Source organism: Nanorana parkeri, unplaced genomic scaffold (assembly GCF_000935625.1).
Source record: "Nanorana parkeri isolate BGI_ZX_2015 unplaced genomic scaffold, ASM93562v1 scaffold364, whole genome shotgun sequence".
Lineage (NCBI taxonomy): Eukaryota > Metazoa > Chordata > Amphibia > Anura > Dicroglossidae > Nanorana > Nanorana parkeri.
The window spans coordinates 405,330-427,239 of NW_017306632.1; the positions used below are offsets into that span (position 1 = coordinate 405,330).

The window sequence follows — 21,910 nt, forward strand, 5'->3', positions numbered from 1 at the left end:
TGGCTGCAATTAAAATAGATATTCATAAGCAATCTACATGATTTGGGGAAAACATTTCTGCTTTTTAGTTATTTATCATTAAACATAGAATATTTTCTAAAAAAAAAAAATATAATTTCCCTTAAAGGAACCTTGTACTGAGAGAAATACAAAGGCAAACTTTTCCATTATCCACATATAAAAATACTATATGCCATGCAGGGCCAGTGGCTGCAATATGTGTAACAGAGTGCAGGTTTCCCCTTTTTTTAGAGTCTATTGGTTTTTGGCCCTACCAGTGAGCAGGTTGCTGTGGAGTCGAGTGAAGTGGCATTAAGAGAATTAAGTCGGTGGTTGGCGTGTGTGCTCGAGAGAGAGAGACACGTGTAGTGTGCTTGGGGAGGATCATGCTTTCTCCTACCGGGAAAGTGGAGGGGAGTGAAGTACCAGCTTGGGTATGGACAGAACCAGGTGAGATGCTACTATGTGTTGCATGGATCATAGAAGGACAATAATGTGGGAGTACGGCTGCTTCTCTGCTCTTGCAGAACTAGCACTGTGAAGTTAAAACTTGGCAGATTTGTTTGAGACTGCAGTGTATCACCAACCGTGATAGTATTTAGATACCATTTAAGATCATTATGATCCATATACCTGTGGTATATAGAGGAGATGTTAAATGGTACTATGGGGATGGAGCAGTGGACCTATGCCAGGAGTACATGGAGTCAAGATTAGTGTAAGAGTCTCGCTTTGCTTAATCTGACCTACCGTTATGGATTTGGCATTCTACTGGCCTGTAAAAGCATTGGCTCTAGTACAGGCCCTGAAACTATTGTGTGATTTAAAAAGTAGGGATGTTCAGATACCAAGTACCGTACTGATACTTTTCCAGCTCCAAGACTAGACTAGAAAAAAACCTCAAAACTTAGGAGGCAGCTGTCATTTATAAGGTGCATTGGGTTCCGGGCTCCTGGGATTTGTGCATTCCTGTGTTTAATGTAGCATTTTGTTTATATTTAAAAAAAAAAAAAAACAATTCTATATCTATATCACAAAAGTATTGGAATGCCGGCCTTTGCACACACATGAAATTTAATGGCATCCCAGTCTTAGTCCGTAGGGTTCAATATTGAGTTGGCCCATCCTTTGCAGCTATAACAGCTTCAACTCTTCTGGGAAGGCATCCACAAGGTTAAGGAGTGTGTCTATGGGAATGTTTGACCATTCTTCCAGAAGTGCATTTGTGAGGTCAGGTACTGATGTTGAACGTGAAGGCCTGGCTCGCAGTCTCCGCTCCAATTATACCCAAATGTGTTCTATCGGGTTGAGGTCAGGACTCTGTGCAGGCCAGTCAACTTTCTCCACCCCGAACTCACTCATCCATTTCTTTGTGGACCTTGCTTTGTACATTGGTGCACAGTCATATTGAAACAGGAAAGGGCCATCCCCAAACTGTTCCCACAAAGTTGGAAGCATGAAATTGTCCAAAATGTCTTGGTATGCTGATGCCTTAAGAGTTCCCTTCGCTGGAACTAAGGGCCAAGCCCAACCCCTGAAAAACAACCCCCACACCATAATCCCCCCTTCACCAAACTTTACACTTGGCACAATTCAGTCAGGCAAGTACCGTTCTCCTGGCAACCGCCAAACCTGGACACGTCCATCGGATTGCCAGACAGAGAAGCGTGATTTGTCACTCCAGAGAACACGTCTCCACTTCTCTAGAGTCCAGTGGCAGCATGCTTTACAACACTGCATCCAACGCTTTGCATTGCACTTGGTGATGTAAGGCTTGGATGCAGTTGCTCGGCCATGGAAACCCATTCCAACACAGAGTATGGAATCTGACCACTCCCATGTAACTGCCGGTAGGGTCTAGTGTGCCCATGGCAGGATTGCAAGGCTAAAATAATCTGCTAAATAGGGGAGACCACAAAAAGGCGGTGCAGTCAGCTCTAACCTCTACAGTACATACTTCCATTAATCTGGAACAGGTATATAACTTGGTTCTGACATCACGTGCTGCTATTGTCCTTTCTAGTCAGCAATTAACCTATTTCTGTTGGGATCAGCATTACCATCCAAAAATTTGGCTTTTTCAGAGGATCGGCAAGGGCAGACTAGTCATTTTTCACAGCACGTGTTTCCTTTAAAGAATGTATACCACTTTATACAGAACTACATAACAGAACAAACCCATTTTGCCACAGTCATGAAAGGCATTGAAATGCTGGAGTAACTTGATGTTTGTAGCATGCTTCCCTATGTAGAGAAATCCATCCCGAGAACACAAGATCACAAGATATTGTTTTTTATAGGTAGAATGTCTGTTTTAAAGCATATTTGTATGTTACCACTAAAACACAACTTGGTTTTTTTCTCTCATTCAAATACAGATTTCCAGAACTCTAAAAAGCTTACAAGAGCTTGACATTACATTGGAAATTCTTGTGGTAAGTGATGAAAAGAAAAAAGTTCCACGTTTGTTAGTGTAATGCGTTTTGCTTGCTGTGTAACAGTGTACCAAACTTGGGAAATGTGGAATGGGAAACTTCTTCTTCTACAAGTCGAAAAGGTCTTTTTTATCAGTGGAAAGTGGTTAGAGGTAAGATAAACATTCTTCACCGATGACTCAAGGTGCTACATCCATTCCAAGTTTCATGCAATTAACCATACAGTTGATGCTCAAATAAATAACCTGACCATGTCACTACAGGGACAAAACAGCAAAAAGACATGGCTGTAAGTGGGCCACTATACTCGCCTTTCTGGCAACCCACTTCCTGAAAGGCTGCCATGATGTTGTTCTCCGGCCACTGTAGCTATTCAGCACTTCTGAATGTGTGAACACCTGTTCTGCCAGCTGCACACAGTGGTTCCTCTAGCAAGCTCATATATTACTACAGCATATCTGAGCCAACAAGAGGAACCACTGTGTGCAATTGGGGAAAACAGCTATTCCACCCATCCGATCAGTCTAATACTTGTGTTGGCAGGGGAGCAACACTGTTTCAAGACACAGAAAGGTAAGTATAGTGCCTTTTATTCTTTACAGGTATGCCTTTTTGCTGTTTTGAACATGTATTTACAGGGTCACCTTCTGGTGGCTATTTCCTGATTTTTACTTGAGTCGACTCTGGTACCTGCACCAATACCCTGCTTCTGGTGCTCAGTATAATCTACCGTATTTAAAGGTGAAATTGTCTTTTTTTTTTTTTTTGGGCCATCTTTGTCCCGTTCACTTTCTGAACAAATGCCACAACAGGAAGGGCGAGTCGGTGCCTTAAAAGCAAGGGAAATCCCTTGTGGTCAACAGGAACAGCAGGACTAGTGTCCCCATTGGAAGGTTTCCTATCTCTTCCTATTTTGACGACAACCCCAAACTTTAGATTTTCTTTCAATAACGGTTACCAGGATAAAAAGAGAGGATGAATCACCTTAACGGCAGCAATAAACACCTGACAGTTCTAATACCTTTTCCACTGTATCCAAAACTAAATAAGTTTTTGCATCAGTTGCGCATTTAAAGTGATATTAAAGTTAAAAGGTTTTTAAGCTATTTCAAATGCTAATGAGATCACTTACAATGGATGCTGCTACTGATGTTTAAAAGTTTTAACTTCTTGCAGAATCAGATGGTCCCCTGAGCACTGGTCCCGATATCCTGTTTTAGGGTGACTTCTTTCCCTTGCAGGGCTCTATGGGGCCATCCATGTGTGTGCTAGTAAGCTGTGTGCATCTCCACAAAGTCATAGTTCAGCAGGGCAAGCCACTCCCTAGTCTTCCTTCTTCCTTCCTCTCTCCTCCCTCCTTCCTTTTACCATCCAGTAGATGGACAGCATCTGGAGACTTCCCTGTCTCTGGTGCATCTTATACTGGACAGGAAGTTCAGAGAAGCAGAGTTAAGAATGTTGGAGCCAGCTGTTCAAAAATATGATGATTGTAAGATCTTTGGGCAATGTATATTTGTTTGCAAGTATAATACTATTTTAAGCTTTATTGCATTGAACAGTGCTATCAAACATTGTGAGAACAAAGAGGTGAGCAGGGTAATGACCTTATTCATGTGCTTGTGCTCCTTCCTTGTCCAATTGACAAGCTGGGAAAAGGAAGTTAAAAGATCACTGTACTGAGAAAGTAGTGTTGCCATGTTGACTGTGAAATGGCAACAGTGTATTCAATTCCAAACATTTCTGAACAGAATCAAATCTTTTCTCAGTGTAACCATTCCCTCGATAGTACACAGCAGGGGTGGACTGACCAGTCGGGCACTGCCATCAGGGGGCCCGTCACTGAGCAGTCTTCCACCAAGTTGCTGGAAGACTGCTCAGGTAAGCCTGCACTTTCCCCCACATGGTGCTATATAATGTAATGCTGGGATAGTGGGATTTGTAGTCCTCTGTAGCTGATGGTACATTGTGCTCTATATTACACCATCAGCTAGAGGACTACAAACCCCAGCAATACATTATACACTGTATGTATAATGTATTGCTGGGATAGTGTGATTTGTAGTCCTCTGTAGCTGATGGTACATTGTGCTCTATATTACACCATCAGCTAGAGGACTACAACCCCCAGCAATACATTATACATACAGTGTATAATGTATTGCTGGGATTTGTTGTAGTCCTCTATAGCTGGTGATATTCTGCATTGTGCTCTATAATGTACTATTGCTGGGATTTGTAGTCCTCTATACAGCGCAATGCAGAATACCGCCAGCTATAATGTACTATTGCTGGGATTTGTAGTCCTCTATATCCAGTGCCATTCTGCATTGATTGCATCTCTTAGTGAATTGGCCCACTATTTGAAAAATGTGGAGAAAAAATTTCTGTGACACAAGAATGCCTATGCAGGTTGATCACGGTCATTGGGTAAGTGGTCAGTGGGGCATGTGGGAGGGACTTGTATATGGGCGGAGCTCAAGGGGCCCCATAATCTTGTATTGCCTGGTACACAGTGTTGTTTAAGTCTGTTGCTCACAGCATACAGCATAGTACATAGGAAAAACTTGAGCCTATTTACTCATGTGCTGCTTTGTAGCTGCTCAGTCTGAAGAAGTAATGTGGATGTGGAACACTGACTCCATTTCTCTGAGAGCAATCAGTATGTGACCTGCTCTAAACAGCAACGGAGCTGATTATATTCATAAGTAACCAGTTGGTTTAATGTAGGGTTGTACAGAGAAAACTGTTTACCCAATGACCGTGATGAGCGTTTTCTTTGCTCTGAACAAGAACTGGCAGAGAATTACATCTCCTGACTCCGAGTCCCAGGTAACTGAATATTTTTAAGAAAACATAAGTTCCGATTTTGAGGCCATAAGCCCTAACAAAAAGTTTAAATAGCACACAATCTGCCACTTCATATGAATCTTCAGCAGTTTTTCTACAACATACTGTAGTTAGTTCATTCCAGCAGGTTAGCAAATGTTTTAGCAGGACTGTCCCTTTTAATGAGGCAGCCTGAGGCTATTGCCTCAGGCGGCATCTCTTTGGGTCGTTTGAGGGTGGCAGGTACGGTGGCATGGCCGCTCTGCTGCACAATGTTTGCAGTGTGCCTGCCAACCCCTTTCTGGCCAGAGCGTCACTTGCTAAGAACCGGGAGGAGAGATGAATAAGGGGCATACACATCTTCTCACACAGCCTTTAGCAACCTGAGATGCTCTGGCTGGTGTCTCACCCAGTTCCTGGCAACTAGTGATGTCACTGGTTGCCAGGAGCTGGGCAGGACGCTGGCCGGAATGTCCCCATTTGCTAAAAGCTCTGATTGCGTTCACCCCTGCATGGCAAAATGTCTAGGGACACCACTGGTTATAGGTAATGAGACCCTCTTAAGCCTTTGAGACTAATCAACTGATCAAATGCATTTTTCCTGGCTATTGGCATGAAAACCTCAGTCTGACTTGGTATCCTGTAATTCCCTACACACAAGCCGTGGGAGAGGACGAGGTAACACTCTTGGATGCAAATTTAGAGCTATATTACTTTGCACAGAACTGTCTATTTCACACATAGTTGTCCTCCTTTGGTTCAGGTTGGTGGCCAAGCTGTATTGTTTCTTTTTGGTAATGAAAAGTAAGGTCACCAGCCTAGCCTTGCTGCCTGGCAGGGGTGCTCAGATCCCAAAACAAAACTGGCCAATCACATATCCAAATCCTTTGACAGGTAAGCCATTCCCTCCTATGTGTTTGGACTGTGTATGTAGAAGTTTGCCTGAAGTTCTGCTTTAAACATGCTGTAGTTACTTGCACAGGATAATTATGTTTGTTTGAGTTGGGCATACTGGTACACAAGTAGGGATAGTAATCAAAGCACAATAGCTTTTGAATGACAAATGCTTTTAACATGATCTGAATTGCACAGGTTAACTTTTCTTTATCAAATTTACATAAGGGAACCGGAGTAGGCAAAACCGTAAATGGCTTCCGAAAACATACTGAAGTGGGAGACTTTGCTAAATCTATTGTTCTTCAGTGGAAGAAGTTGGTTCCTGAGGTTATTGAAAAGTAAGTAGTTTGGCTTAAAACAACATGAAGTATAAGGTAAGTTGGCTAAGATAGTTTAGAAGAGTTTCATCCTCTGTCAGCTTTTTATTGCTATGTCCTCTCACACCTGTCCCACTTTGACAGGAATAGATGGAAAATCTCCTCAGCAGGGACAGGCAGCATTTTTACACAACACATTGCATATATGAATTGATGCATCTCTAACGCATTGAAGTGAATTCTATTTGTTGTGATGTGTTGCACAAAGATTCAGTATGCACTGAATTTTGTGTACGATGAGGTGAGCCTATTTTTTACGCATGAATAACACCACAATGGCGGCACAATGTATTTAGGTGTCTACCATTCCTAACGTGTTCTAACCCTTCCCCACTCTATGCAATATGAAAACTGCTAGGAAGATTGTTTACCCAACCTTTACTTTGCATACAAATGACCTTGTATAAGATGTACTTGTAACATTATACTTGGGTTGGTTGTGTTTAGTTATGCTTGGGGAAATCTCTTTGTACTGTTCTCATGATGCTTTAACATTTGGTACTTGGCGTCTCACCTTAATTGTCTCTACATGATAACAATGTTTGTGTTTGGATACTGCTGGTAAAGTATGTAAGAATATTAACTACAAATGCCTAGTTCAAGCTTCTAAATGGAAATACCAATAGATATTTTTATAAAGACCCTTGAAGATTTCACACTTCATTAACTAGAAATGAAGAAAAAAAGACTACTGTAAATGTAAAATATCAATATTTCATGCATATTAACCACTGCACTGTCGGCATGTTACACCCCCTTCATTAGCAGGCCATTTTTCAGCGCTGTGCAAGTTTGGCTGACAATTCCTCCGTCACGCAACACTGTAACAAAATACATTTTATATCGTTTTTTGGGGGACAAATACAGCTTTCTTTTACTGGTATTTAATCACTTTTTGTTTCTTAATTTTTTACTATGTAAAGTAAAGAACAAAAAAGGTTTCTCTTATTTATAAATCATAGCAAATAAAAATGCCAGGACAGCATGAAAATCCCTGAAATTACCCCTTTTTGGAATGTGACACTCAAGGTGATCAGATTTATTTACCCTCAATATTAATACGTGTTAGTATTGAGGGTGTTAAAACATGAAGCTTGGTACTAGTGCACAAGATCCAATAAATGTACAGGTCATAGAGAAGAGGGAGGTGGATGTGAAATGGTTCATTATACAGGTCAGCGCATACAGAATAGATCTAACAGAAGTAGGAGAGGAAGGGGGTTAAAAGAGCTAAAATGATTTAAAACACTTTTTATTTAATTTTTTTAATGCAATTGCAGCTTGTTTTCACTAGAAAGTATTGAATAGATGACTCATCTATTCATTATGTCCTTTATGCTACCCTGCCTCTGATGTAAGAGAAAGGCGAGAGCTTGGCAATGTAAACCTTGCCATATATATATATATACACACACACACACACACACACACACACATGCATGTATCTCTCTCTCTCTCTCTCTCTCTCATGGTCCGAAGGTAGTTAACGGATAATTAAACCCAAGAACAAAAAAGTAAACTATTGCAGCTTACCAGTTAGATGTGGTCACTGTATTTTGTATTTGTTCTTTTTTATTTTCAGGCTAAGACCTTTAGCAAGTACAGTAAATACCTCTTGTCATAAATGCAGTGTACCCGTCACTTCCTGTGAGTGGAATTGGAAGTCCAAAACAATCTGATCTATCTGCTGTAAACTACTAATCTATTGATCACCCATGTAATGGGGATTAACAAAGTCGGCCTGTGTGACAACCATGGCTCCCAAATACAGATTGTGAAGAGGGCAGGGGCAGGAAATTTGTTTTTTTTGCAGAATTACCAGCTAAACATAAACACAATATATACTGAAAAAAGAACTAGTATAACCAGCATATTAAGGGCTGCTAAACTGCCATATATTTTTGTTTTAGGGTTTAGATATGCTTTTAAATGTGTAGCTAGGTAAATTAAAAAAAACACACATTCAGTGCAACTCTGCAATACATGTTAGGCTTAAAAATGTTATGGAAACTTGTATATTTGTTTTTACTAGTGATGAGAAGTCAATGCCTAAGCATGAACCGAAAGAGACTATAGAAAGAAAGCAGTCGATTTTAAAGCTGAAGAAAAAAGAAGCCGTAGTGGAAAAGGTGTTGAATTCAGAAGGCAATAATCACTGGAGTGAAGAGCTACCTGAATCTCAGACCACAAAAAATAAATCCAATAAAACAAAGAAAATCAAAGAGTATGAAAAGAAACCTGAATCTAAAGAGATGAAACCGAAAAAGGATCCACAAGGCAAAGAAGACGAAGAAGAAAAAGCTCACTCAAATTTTCACTCAAAAGGTGAAAAGTCAAAAAGGGTCCATTTCTCTGAGAAAAGGACTGAAAAATATTCTCATTCATCTAACAATGAAAAGAAACATGTCTATACAAAGAATAAAGAGAGCCCTCCCAAGCACAGCAGGCATAATAAAAATAATGAAAGTCGCAACAGCTTCCAGCCAAGTGTGGAGAAAACGGCAGAGACTTTGCCCAGTGAGGAATTTGAGACTCCCAGTATGTCATTTGAGTCCTATCTCAATTATGACCAAGCCTCCAGTAAGAGGAAAAATAAATCCTACTTGACAAATGAACCTCCTAATAAGGTACAGGTATGCAACCAGTACTGCAAAATGAAGCGGTCCAGTTCTGAACTGCAAAAAAGTCCAAAAAAGAAAAAAGAGGAACAGGTTGATGAAACAGATGTAAGTTCCAAAACCTTTTTGAATGAGATATGCCTTCTTATAAAGAGTATAAAATTAGTATTCTCATAGTAACAACTTTCACTTGTGGGTTATTTTGAGTAACGAAATAAGCAAAATAATATGAACAAGATTGTTTGTTTTTAGGGCTGAGAAAAACAAGGTGGTCACAATATGCTATGCAGTAGCATCTTTGTATTCAGGGAACAACTTGGCTACTGGGATACAACAGCTTGCTTTCAAATTCCTAAAGTGACCCTAAACTCAGGAGTTAATAGTTAGGGTACTTGCATGCAGTTTTAAGAATTAACAAAAATGTATCCTATTTGTGTATCACTCAGCTGTAGATCCTCAAATCATCTCTGAATTGGTGCTGACACTGTCCTTCCTTTTTAGAGGGTTGCTACTTTTGTTCCACTCCAAGCTCACTTCTATGATGGACTACAATATCGCATTTAGTTTACTAATTTGTATTGGGATTGGAGTCCATCATGGGAGTGAGATTGGAGCGGTGGCTACTTTACAACACACACAGGGACCATGGGAAGCAAAAGTAGTCACCCTCCAAAAGGAAGGACAGTGTTGGCATGAATTCAGAGATTATTTGAGGATCTACAATTGAGTCTGTAGCGCTCACCCCCGAAGGAGCCGCTGAATGAGCGGGTCTTCCATAGCCTGTCTAGGGATTATTAAAACACATGGCTGCCCCAAAAGCACTTACCACTTCCAGTGGTTACCGACAGATTGAAGTCCAGACAATAGCTCCAAGATGATTCTCTTTTATTTCTGAACTCCAGGGAGAGAGGGAGAGGGTCAGGCACATCCAGGATGAAGGTAGACTCCTAGTACTTGAAATAGAGCATAGTAACTGCTGCCACCACAGACTTGGACCTTTAAGCCATACCGGCAATCTGTGTGGAGAACTTCTGGCAAGCAGTACTGTCAAGATTCTTGTTCAGGTTCAATTCCAACAGGAGTGGCTGACCACTGGGCCTCCAGGCTCAGGCCCCAGTGTTCAGGCCTAGTCCATTCTTTCTCTTCAGCAGGGACCTGCCCCCAGTAGGCCCTGGGGGCGGAAGAGACTGTTTTACATCAGCCACCCTGAGCATTTATCTCCTCTCCCAGCATGCATCACTGCTACCGTCCTACAGTGATTGGCTGGGAGACATAAATGCCCATAGCAATCCTCATTGGCTGCTCTGTGTGGTACCACACCCAGCAACAGGCAGACACAGCTTCACAGATTGCTTTGTCATAATCGAACTGAACATAGAATATAGATATAATCTAGCACTCCTTTTAGCAGGGTGCTACAAGTGATACACAAATAAGATGCATCTTGTTAGGGTACTTGAATGTCTTTATTTTTAAGATTTGACTCCTGAGTTTAGTGCCACTTTAAGTTTGGATAAAGCCACAAGTCCACTAACTCTACTTGGGAGATTTGGGTGTGTTTGCCTATTCTTTCTTAAATTCAATATGTTAACCTCCATATAGAGGCTTACTATTCACATTAGCCATACCATCATTGTGTTATATCCTCCTTGCTGTACTCCAGCCCGGGATGGACAAATTTTGTCACCAGGTATGCCAATGTCAAAATACTGTGTAGTCCATAAGTGATGGTAGGTTGTTTTTTCAAGCAACACTTTACAGTTTCTACCTTTCATGGTTTGTAGCTAACCCACAAGCCACATGGTGTACGATACCATCAAAAGTAAGTATATTATCCACATTACAAGGCCAATAATTGTGATTATGAATTAGAACAACAATTCAAGATCACATAATTTGCTTTTATGCATAGTCCTGCACAACTTTATTATTTTTAATAGATGACTACTTGGGAATGCCTTCAAATGCTCAAATACTTTTTTTTTCCTTTTTTTTTTCCTCCTTGGTGGAAATATATTTGCTATTTTTCCACTCCAGTTTCCTATGTTGTTATAGATAAGCAATTGTTAAAACCCTCATAACAAGCATCTTCATGCAACCTTGTAGTGGTGAATGAAGCAGTGAATCTGTCTTACCAGGTCTGCTACATTAGAATGCACTGTGCAGTTTGGTCAAACGTGGTGTTGATTGGCCTATACATTTCATATTAACATACAGTACATGACACAACTGCTATGAAAAGCAGAGGTTTTGAATACAGGGTCTATCAGATATCAACTTCTGTGACTTCACTTGGGCTCTGATTTTGAATGCAGTGTTGTAGGTTGAAAGACTTTAGGAAATGTGGTCTAGAAAATGTTTTCAAATAACCCATCTCCAAAAAAGAGGGAAAACCTGAGGAATGACATTTTTATTGACAAACATTTAATGCTGTACCCATCAGGTTTTAAAGAATCATTCAGCATGTGTGGCATTGCATAGTGCAGTTCGTGTACAGTCCTATTGAGCATCATTGGCATAGAACAATTGCTTCTGGTCACCATGAAGCATCATAAGTGATTCCCTCTCTAAAACAAAAAAAGTCTTCTGACTAGTGGTGTGTGGGTTTTTTTTTTTTACATTGGATAGTTTTAAAGTGGATCCATCCAGAACGTGTTTTAGTTTTGGGATGGAAATGGGATAGAGTTTGAACTTAGAATGTTTTTCAGGTTATTACAGTCTGTGTCCCCACTGGTGAAGGTTCTCACTCCCTGCGCTGTGTCCTGACTGGACTTACACTTTAGGCAATATATCCTTTTTGGGAGAATTGTTTGCATAGTTTGAAAATGAACATGTCAGTCAGTTACCACAAATATACTGTATGTTCTCTTTATTAGCCAATATGCCCTCATCTGTGTTCTTCTAAAACTGTTTTGGGGTTTGTTTGTTTTTTTGCAATGAAAAGCTTGAGTTCCCCCAAATTCTGGGCCACGGAAACCAATCTACTGTTCCCTGTCCAATTAGATTTTTCACATTAGCTGTCTTGGGTGTTGTCATTAGTTAACAGTTTGGCAGGGCTTGGCCAAGAGATTAATGAAGTTAGGCGACCTAGCATCAAAAGTAAATAAAATCAGACCGGTGCTTCTGAAAAGGTTTTTGAAAGTGTAGAGTAAATGTGTTTTATTTGCTAATATATAAATAGGGTTGCTTTTAAAACGTGTTTTAATTTTGTAAAGTTTGTCTTTTTTTTTTTCTTCTAGACCAAGAAGAGATGTTTGGAAGATTTACTTAGTATACCACTACCAAAATTTCTACCAGACTTCTCTATGCTACCTTCTCCACCATATGCCGGTGAAAGTAAAGGTGAGCTTAAAGGGAAGTGAACAATTAACACAGTTGTTGTTACTGAATAATGTTCATTAAAGATTTGGAACTGTAGAAGCAATTTCCACCCCACTGCATATTGCCAATTACAGCTCAGCAAAATGCTCTATGCTGATCTGTCAGAGTTCTTGGTGTGTTGTACATATGGTATTGTCACGTACCTTAGGGGAGTCTGAGTTGACGAGGGCGGCTTCTCTCACGGCTCCGGTCCCGGAACACCTGGATTGGTTACAGGGGCGCCGGGGCACAGAGGGGCAAGGGTGCCAGAGGTTGGTTAGCCTGTTGCGTCTGCGAGATGAGATAAAGTGCGTAGATCCGGGCAGGAAGCAGGATGTAGATGCACCGAAGCGGATCAAGAAGGCTCTAGATCAGATGAGCTGAGGAAGCTGGAAGCAGAACGCACAAGGCAGAAGGATCGTCAAGCAGGCTGAGGTCATCAACGAGCTAGCAACGTAGTACAAGGGGTGAGGCAGACTCAAGGTCAAAAACAAGCCGGGGGCTTCAGGGAGCAAGCAACAATAGAGGGTAGTCCAAGCCGGGTCAGTAACGGGTAATCAGGATACAGAAACACAGAACACAGAAAGCTGACGATCTGACGGCATTGGAGAATAGCTGAACACAGCCTTTATAGCCCAGTTCGTCCTTGCAAAGACGCCGCTCCTATTACGGCTCTATGGTCCGCAACAGGCGCATGCGCAGACGGCGACACTCGAACTCTGGCTCTGGCTTTCTGACAGGTATTGGTAATTTTTGCAAATCTACAGATATGTTTTGAGTATGTGTCTGAAATCTCATAAGATTTAAAATCGAACTACAGCCAAAACTGTTTTAATTGCAGTCTCTACCCAGAGGGGCATTGCCGCAACAAAGGGGGGAAATCCTAAAATGTTGTCTTTGAAACAGGAGTAGAGAGGAAATCTATGCATGGACATGTTCCAGTGACACTTGTCAAAGTTAAAACTTCCTTTTATTCTGGATAATCTTCTTCCTACTTGCTGTTGTGTTTTTGGGACAGGAGGGAAGGGGAAGTCTCCCCAATGGGTGCACAGACGGCAAAATAAACCCCAAAGACACTTTTAATTCCATCAAGAACTGAGGGAAAAGGTTTTGACTGGCATACCATATTGAAGATGTATTGGGAGAGTAAAATGTACTCTTCCCAATACTTAGAGCCAGCATGTTACACTACAGGTGCCACATGCCAACTCTATAGATCGAGAGCTGAGTGATCATGAACCGGTAATCACTTGGCTAACAGTCTTTTCCATACGGGGAGCAGTGACTGACAGTGGAAGGAATCAAGGTGCATGCTTCCACTGTGCAGTGTGATGCTACACAAATGGCTAGATTATAAATTATAATTCTTGCAGAAGACTATTTTAAAATATTTAGACCAGACAGTGACAACAGGAACTTTTGCTATATTACTACGTTAAGGATAACCTATTGTGCTACACATATGGGTGCTGCCATTGCTATAGGTCTTTTTGATTTGTTTAACATTGGCAGTACATATTTATTGTAAAACACTAAAGTGGACTGTTTTTACTGTTATTTTAAAGAGTTTTTGTAAGCAAGGTACTGAAAAATCTTTTCTGACAGATATTGAGTCGATCATTGTATCTTTTTCTAACGATATCTATGAAGTTCAAACAAAAAAAAATGTATTCCTTCCTTATCTTTTAATGGTTATCAGGTACTCCCTGGATTAACATTTCACACTATAATGCATATAAGTATTAGTAACAATTACTTTTTTAAGCAAATTACCACTGCTGGACTGTGGGGATTCCTGCTCCTGCTCTGCATCCTTGTTAATATTAAGGGGCCTGACAACCTACATCAAATGATTTAGTAGTATGCTCACTGGTTCTACCCATAATGTCTCAGCATGACTCACCATTGACCAGATTGTTTTTCATGTGCAGAGACTCAACTTTTCATTTTAGTCTGTCTATTTGAACAAGTGTGTAACCAGGGATGTTAACAGCAAAATCATGTGAAGGATCAAGCTGTGATTTCTGCAATGCCAATTAAATCAAATTGTTTTTCAAGCAATAAAAGTTCTATTTCACGTACCAAGCTTTTGTGATTTAGGAACAGTCGCTTTAATGTCATTGCATTTCAATTTACAATATCATTGTACAATTTGGGCTTGATCATTAAATATTAATATATAAGTTTACTGTAATATAGGGGTCTCCTACTTGCCTCCTATAAACCTCCCCCATATTTCACATTATAGTAGGGTCGGGTCCCCCATACACACTGTGTTGACTTTAATGCCGTAGCACGTATTACCTGACTATAAAACTTTAACAGTTCCCTGTTACTTAATACTTGCTTTCATTATTATCTCAACACAAGAAAAAGTGTCTGCAGCTAGAACAGGGCTTGTATCTATAGGGAGAATCAACTGACTATTCTAATTCTCAAATACCTTGAAAGAAAAAGGTCACTGGCTACAGTGCCATTAGTGCATGAAAGTATAACAATCACTACTGTTTATTAATCTCTCCCTCTCCCTCAATAAAAAAGGTAAATATCTGACTAAGAACAGTATTTACTGCTATTCACTATTCCTATAGCAACCATATGCATCTCACTGTAGGTTACTGTTCTCTTCTTAGTGGGATATTTACCTCTTCTGTCAATGCAGAGAGAAAACGAGAAGTTGATAAAGAGCAGTGATTGTTCTAGTCCCATGCACTAATGGCATTATAGCCTGTGACCTTTCTTTAATTGTATTTTGAGAACTGTTGAATTAGGGTTGATTCTTCCTATAGTAATAAGCACCTTTTTAGTAATCTTGTTATAAATAACTGGAGGATATAAAAAAGTTCTAATTGTTTTGGTTCATTTTAAGGACAGCACTTTACGCCAATATGACCCTTGCTTTATTCCACTGGCCTCTAGTGAGGTCACCCGTGACACTGAATATGCTCTCTGCAAAGGCTTGAGAAGCTGGCATAGTCAACCGGTCTAAAGCAAAAGGTTTCAGTCGGTGATGAACAGTGTCACTCTGTGCCAGTCAAATTTTCAATATTCCAGTGTGTCATCAGTGATAGGTTGTTGCGAAAACTCTTCCTTCTATTTTATACCCTGCTGCCTTATGCTATTTGGGGGGACCTCTGCCTGGGTCTTCTGCTGCATTTTGAGAGAAAAAAACAATGCACTTGAATGTGCATTCTTCAGACTATTGCGGGGACCACGTGCTATGAGACCACGTGGCCCCCACAATAGTGCAAGCGTGATAATACAGCAGATTCCACACAGTCGCAGCTTTATAATAGCCACAAATGAGCAGAATCCGTGCAGTTGTTTTCGTCCCGTGAGGGAAACTCAAACGCTATATGTGAATGGAGCCTCAGATAGATCCTCATCGTGTGTGTAGCAATGTGGAATTTTTTAGCACATACGCCTCTGCCTGTTTAAGCAAATCCTGAATATCATCATCAGCCACATTGACAAGGGTTTCGCGGAGAGAAGGGTTGAGAAAACAAGCTGCTGCTGCAAGTGAAAAGAACCTTTCATTAGTTGGATGCAAATAAAAACAGTCATCGAGTTGAAGTTTCTTTTTAACCTTTTTTTTTAAATTCTGAATATTGTAATGTACATACAGTACAGCTCCTTGCTTAACAACCAATTTGTTTAATGACCTAGTTGTAGGAACGGAGCTCGGTGGTTAAGTGAGGAATAGCTGTATTCCCTCCCTTCTACAGCCTAGATTAAGGGTCCCAATATGGACAAGGATAACTGGGTCTTACCCAGCTCCTCCAGTAATCGGTTTACCTGCAGAATCCTGGCACTAGGGAGATGGCAAAACATTTGGCTGAGGTGATGCTGGCAATTGATGATGGACTCCCTAATCCCCACCACCAATTATAGACAGCAGTATGACTTCCTTTATTACAATACCCAGTTCTACTAGATGGGCTGTTATCCTTGCTGAAAGCAATGAAACCTATGGCTGACACTTCCAGCTACCTTCATATCTTTTCTCAACCTGGCAAATTTGTTTGTCGGGCAACATAAAGCTTTTCGTATAACTATTTAACTGAACCCATGGAAGTAATAAGTAAACTCTCAGATTATTAATAATAATAATAATAATATTATTCAACTGGGATTAAGAAATATATATTTTCATATGTCAAAAAAGTGTGCTTAAAAAGTACTCGATGGCAAAGATAACAAGAGCTGCTAGTGGCATAGTGAAAAAGCATTTCTGATTTGTGTGTGGTGTGTTTTTTTTTTTTTTTACTTGGGGTTTTGCTAATGGGCCTGGTATGCGTTAACCTACATAATCTAGATATCCACTTTCAACAGCCACATGTGGTCAGTAAAATCGTTACTCTGGTGGCTTGAGTTACTAGATTTCTGAACTTTTTGTAACGCACTATTTAGTAAAATCAACTATTTGAGAACCACAGAATATTTAGACATTAACTATTTAGACTTACTTCTATAAAGCAATAGGTGTCCTATAGTATACTTGCAGAATGAAATGTGAATTCAGCTCCACTAAACTACAAGACTGAGAGAAAAGGCTACTATTTATTAATTTTTTTCAAATTGGCAACAACAATTGGATGCCTTTTTAAAAATCTCGTATTCCTTAGTATTTTATGGTGTATGTGTTGTATTTTTAATACCGCTTTACCTTATATGTGCTACTAAATTCAGCATATTTGAGGATCTTAAAAGGCTTTAAAGTCCACATAAAAGCTTTTTTAATGATTTAGTTTAATTCTACAGCATCTACTGTCTAGCTGTCTCTCATAACTATTGGGAACACCTATGTAACCATCTTTACAAGGCCCATACCTCCCAACTTTCTAAGATGAGAAAGAGGAACACTTTTGTATGCAGGCAATGGACACCCCCCTACCATGTCCCCAGCTATGCAGATAAATAAGAAAATGTATATGTCAAAACTGGTTTGCTTAAACTTAGAATTGTTTTTTATTGTCACTTTAATTTTCCTTTTTTATTGGCTTTTTGAAATGGCAAACAAGATTGAGAGATATTTCTACCCTCCACTGTTTTTTTAAAATTATAAATTCTTTATAAAACAGTATTTATAAGGAAAACACACCTATAGGACACAAACCTCATACATGGGTAATAGTCGCACAACACAATTGGTCAACATGACCAAAAATAATCACAGTGACATCGATTATGCAGTAGTATCAAACCAAACGTCATATGTGCACCAACGTGAACCCATGTGCATAAGTATACCCAAAATATTCAGGGATAGTCAAGTGAATGGTACCAAGGAGGGGGGAGGGAAGACTCATACAAGGGGTTCAAAAACAAGAAGAAAAGGGAGAGCAAAAAGAGGGATCAAGAAGGAAAATAATGTAATACCGTCACTGTTTTGAATGTATGCAATGCCAAAGTGCAACTGAAAGAGTTGAACAACTAAAAACGGAGAACTGTGACAGCCGCGCCAGTTCAAGCCCACTGTACTTCAAAAACATGTGACTATATGCAGTTCTGAACCAACAGAGCTGTCACAAGTATGTGGCGAGAACACTCCTGGCCTCACCCTGTACATAAATTTCCCAGCTCGTGGGACAGCAATCTTAGACCAGCAGACTGAGCGCGATCATCACTAGGGTTGTTTAACTACACAGACAACCCTTTACAGAGAAAACGGTAGCAGCCACCACGCGTTTTAACGAAAACATGCACTGTTCTCAGCAAAAGCTGTGACTATTCAATAACTTTAAACAAGGCCTGTGATACCACTGTCTTTTCAGACAGGAAAAGTACAGGCTTCTCTTATACAGTAGCTTCTCCTTTTTGATTTTACAAGCTTTGGTGTTACAAGAGTCTCTTGACTGCTCTGCACAGCCCTCAGGTTCAGGCGGTAAAAAGCCTCGGGACACCAATATTATAAATTATATTGTAGACAACAGGCTCTTAATTTCTTGTTGTGATTTCACAATTTTGATATATACTTTTTGCCTTCTATTTTCAATGCAGGGAACATACCAGAGCCTGTGTCTGAAATAAGTCCTGAAACAAGTGGTTTTACTGGAAAGCGTCTAAATTCTAAGATGTTGGTGTACTCTGGTTCCAAGACCATTTATCTTCCGAAGATGCTTACACTATACCAGCAATGTATACGTGTGCTTCAAAACAATATTGACTGTAAGTGTGACTGTGAATATTGGCGCTTTTCTGCCAGAGGGAAATGAAGCAGAAGTCAAAGTGCATCTTTTAACCCTTATTTTTTTTTGTAGCCATCCAAGAAGTTGGAGGTGTACCGTTTGAGATCCTTCAGCCAGTTCTTGAGCGCTGTACTCCGGAGCAGCTTAATCGCATTGAAGAATGTAATCCAGTATGTAGTTTTTTTCAGATTGTTTTCCAAACCCCATTTAATAAAGTAATATGCAGTGCTTTAAAGTGTTCCTAAAGACAAAACCTTTTTTTTTTAAATCCATTATGTATAGCATAGGAGATGGTTAAATCAGCTGTCTTTTTTTTGGGCCATCTGTCCTATTGAGAAAATTTACCTTCACTTCCTGCCCCAAAAGACACAGCCGGAAATGAGGAAAGCTCTTAAAAACGAGGGGAATCCTCTCTAAACCAGTTGTACTGGAAAAAGTGTCTCCACTGGAAGAATTTTACACTTCCAGTGACTCACTTTCAGGCCTATTGATTATGGTCACCAGGACACTTATAGAGGGTGTATCCCAGACTGTAATAAAATTCAGAAAGAGGTTTTAACCTTTTAACCACGCTATCCAAATCTTTAAAAGAAAATGGCTTTACCATAAATTATAATTTTTTTGCTTATAACTGTTAAAAAACCTGTAGAGGGTTGGGTACCCATGCAGTATGGAGTAGATGTTGTGAAGGACAAGTTTACATTAACCAGGACACAAGTCTGGCTCTGATATTTTGATGCTTTTGTTGCAGTAATCTTAGTCTATTGTGACCTACTGGTCTGTAGTAGTCTTCAGTAATTTGGGAGAAATATTTTGTAATTGTCTCTAACATTGCATCAGTCTTTAACATAGAAGTCCCTTGTAATATGCATGAAGAGTCCTGCATTGGTCTCTGCTACTTTTTGGTGGTATTGTGTGTGTGTGTGTGTGTGTGTGTGTGTGTGTGTGTGTTTATATTTATTTTTTCCCCCCAAGTTTTGAACATGTAAAGTAAAGCAATTATTTTTGTACTAAAGGACTTTATGGAGGAATCTGACAACCTGTGGAGGAAACACTGTGAAAAAGACTTTAAAGGTCACCAGCTCTTAGAATACGAGTCTTGGCGAGAGATGTATTTAAGGCTCTTCAGTGCAAGAGAGGAAAAGTTGAAAATGATAACTCAAAATATCAGTTCAACATATTCTGGAAAACCTAAAGGTATGTATCCTTCTGCTGTTTTTAAACAGACAAGAAAATCCACCTGAATGTGCCTGCCCAGGAAAGGTAGATGTGAATTGTAGTGAAAATTAAAAGCGTTTCCAGTGTGATAATTACCTACACCAAAGGTTTTTGATTGGAGGAAGCAAAAGCATCTAAAATATCTCCCTATTGATTGAACATTGTGCAGTAATCACTATGCCCATTTGGTTGATCATAATTTACATTCATAATTAGTTTTCAGTAACCAGGGAACAGCTAAATTTTATAATTATTCTGGATTTTAATAGTTGAGAAGCAGGTGTGTGAGTTTTTTTCAAACACAGACAAATATAGAAGGAAATGTTCTTTATTGCAGATTAGTAGAAAAATAATTAAACCCATTTTTTATTATTATTTTTGGGTTTGCACTATATTTCCTATTTGAAAAGTCAAGTATATATTAAACCTCTGATATTCACAAACTGGATAAAATGTTATTCATTGGTGGGTGAAACCAATATTTATCATTCATATTGTTGGTACCTACAGCTAAGTTATTCCTGACTTAATCAGCTGATATATTGCATGCATACATTTCAATGGTGAGACCGTAATAACTGCTAAATGGTAAATTTTCCCATTTTTTTCCCCAGCAATTTTGGGACACAAATGATGTCCCAAATGATTGCACCAGAATTTTGGCTGAAATATGGGTATTTAGTCATGGGCGTCCCGAGGCCTGGTGTCACCCGCCCCCCCGTGTCATTCATCGCTCGTGCGCGTGATGTCACCTTGCCCACCTGCTTCCATACACTTTGCGATTATCGTACGATCGCGGGATATCTCGCGATTATGATACGATAATCGTACACTGTATGGGCACCTTAATTCATTCAATAAGCAGGGGGCTTAAAAGGCCAACAAAGGACCTAAAAATGTGGCTAGGTGAGTGGTCATTGTTAACAAGACTGGAAGAGAGTGGAAATCCCCCCCCCCTCCAACAGGGACACAGGTGGCAATAAAAACCTGACCGATTCTAACCCTTTTCCACCCTGTCCAAAAAGTACTATTGGTTACAATCCCTCTTTGAAATAGTGTTTCACCTGATGAGCTACAAAACCAAAAAGCAATTTTTTTTAGTTAAAGTTGGAATATTTCGCGTTATATTTAAAGCTAAATAATTATACCAGTAAATATAGACTTTTCATTGAGTCATTGCCATTAGTACACTTATGAGGGAAAATTACCCATAAATATGTGCTGCAGAATATAAGAAAGGTGGTCTTTTATGTTAATATAGAATTACTAAAAGGAGAAAATGTGAACAGAAGTCTCAAATTGTTATAATGTGCACATTAGGTGATGATTTTTTTTCCTTTATTTTTCCCCCCCCATTAAGGTCGACAAGTAAAACTCGCTTACATTCATGGGGCAGCCAAACCTCCCAGATATATCCGTCGCAAACAGGAGATTAATGGAACAGCTGTAACTATTGTACAGCCTCATCCAGTGGAGAAACTCAAGTAGGTGTTTAAACTATACCGAGCATTTTTTTTTGTGTATGTATATATAATTAACAAACAAATATATATTTGCGTTAAGTGGATATTAAAAAAAAGTCTACACGCCTGTAAAATGCCAGGTTTTTTAGATCAGGCCAAGATAGATTGCTATAGATTCCCCCCCCCCCACCTTTTAATGTGACCTATAATCTGTGCAATTCAATTAAAAACAAATTGCAATCTTTAAAGGGGGAAACAATACAAATAAAAACTTACAATAGTGTGGTTTCATAAGTATTTCCCCACTAAACCAATACTTTGTTGAATCGCTTTCTTCTATAACAATATTCCGTCTTTTGGCGTACCCATCTTGCCTTGAGAATATTTGCCCACTCTTCCTTGCAAAAGCACTCCAAATGTGTTTAGATTGAAAGGGCATCTCCTGTGCACAGCCCTCTTCAGATCACACTGCAGATTTTCAATTGGTTTCAGGTCCGGGTTTTGGATGAGCCATTCCAAAATTTTGAT

At 39.7% G+C, this 21,910-nt stretch overlaps 1 protein-coding gene across 1 annotated transcript in view; it reads left to right on the plus strand.

Annotated features, from left to right (window-relative positions):
• The first annotated feature begins 386 nt into the window (after positions 1 to 386).
• Positions 387 to 21,910, plus strand: part of LOC108788950 (transcription elongation factor B polypeptide 3-like) — a 36,805-nt gene continuing 15,281 nt past the window's right edge. Inside the window, exons 1-9 of the mRNA XM_018558856.1 lie at positions 387 to 434; positions 2,379 to 2,435; positions 6,384 to 6,496; positions 8,568 to 9,261; positions 12,393 to 12,495; positions 18,514 to 18,681; positions 18,774 to 18,871; positions 19,718 to 19,898; positions 21,280 to 21,403. Of these exons, the coding sequence (XP_018414358.1) occupies positions 387 to 434; positions 2,379 to 2,435; positions 6,384 to 6,496; positions 8,568 to 9,261; positions 12,393 to 12,495; positions 18,514 to 18,681; positions 18,774 to 18,871; positions 19,718 to 19,898; positions 21,280 to 21,403 (1,586 nt within the window). The remainder of the gene's footprint in view (positions 435 to 2,378; positions 2,436 to 6,383; positions 6,497 to 8,567; positions 9,262 to 12,392; positions 12,496 to 18,513; positions 18,682 to 18,773; positions 18,872 to 19,717; positions 19,899 to 21,279; positions 21,404 to 21,910) is intronic.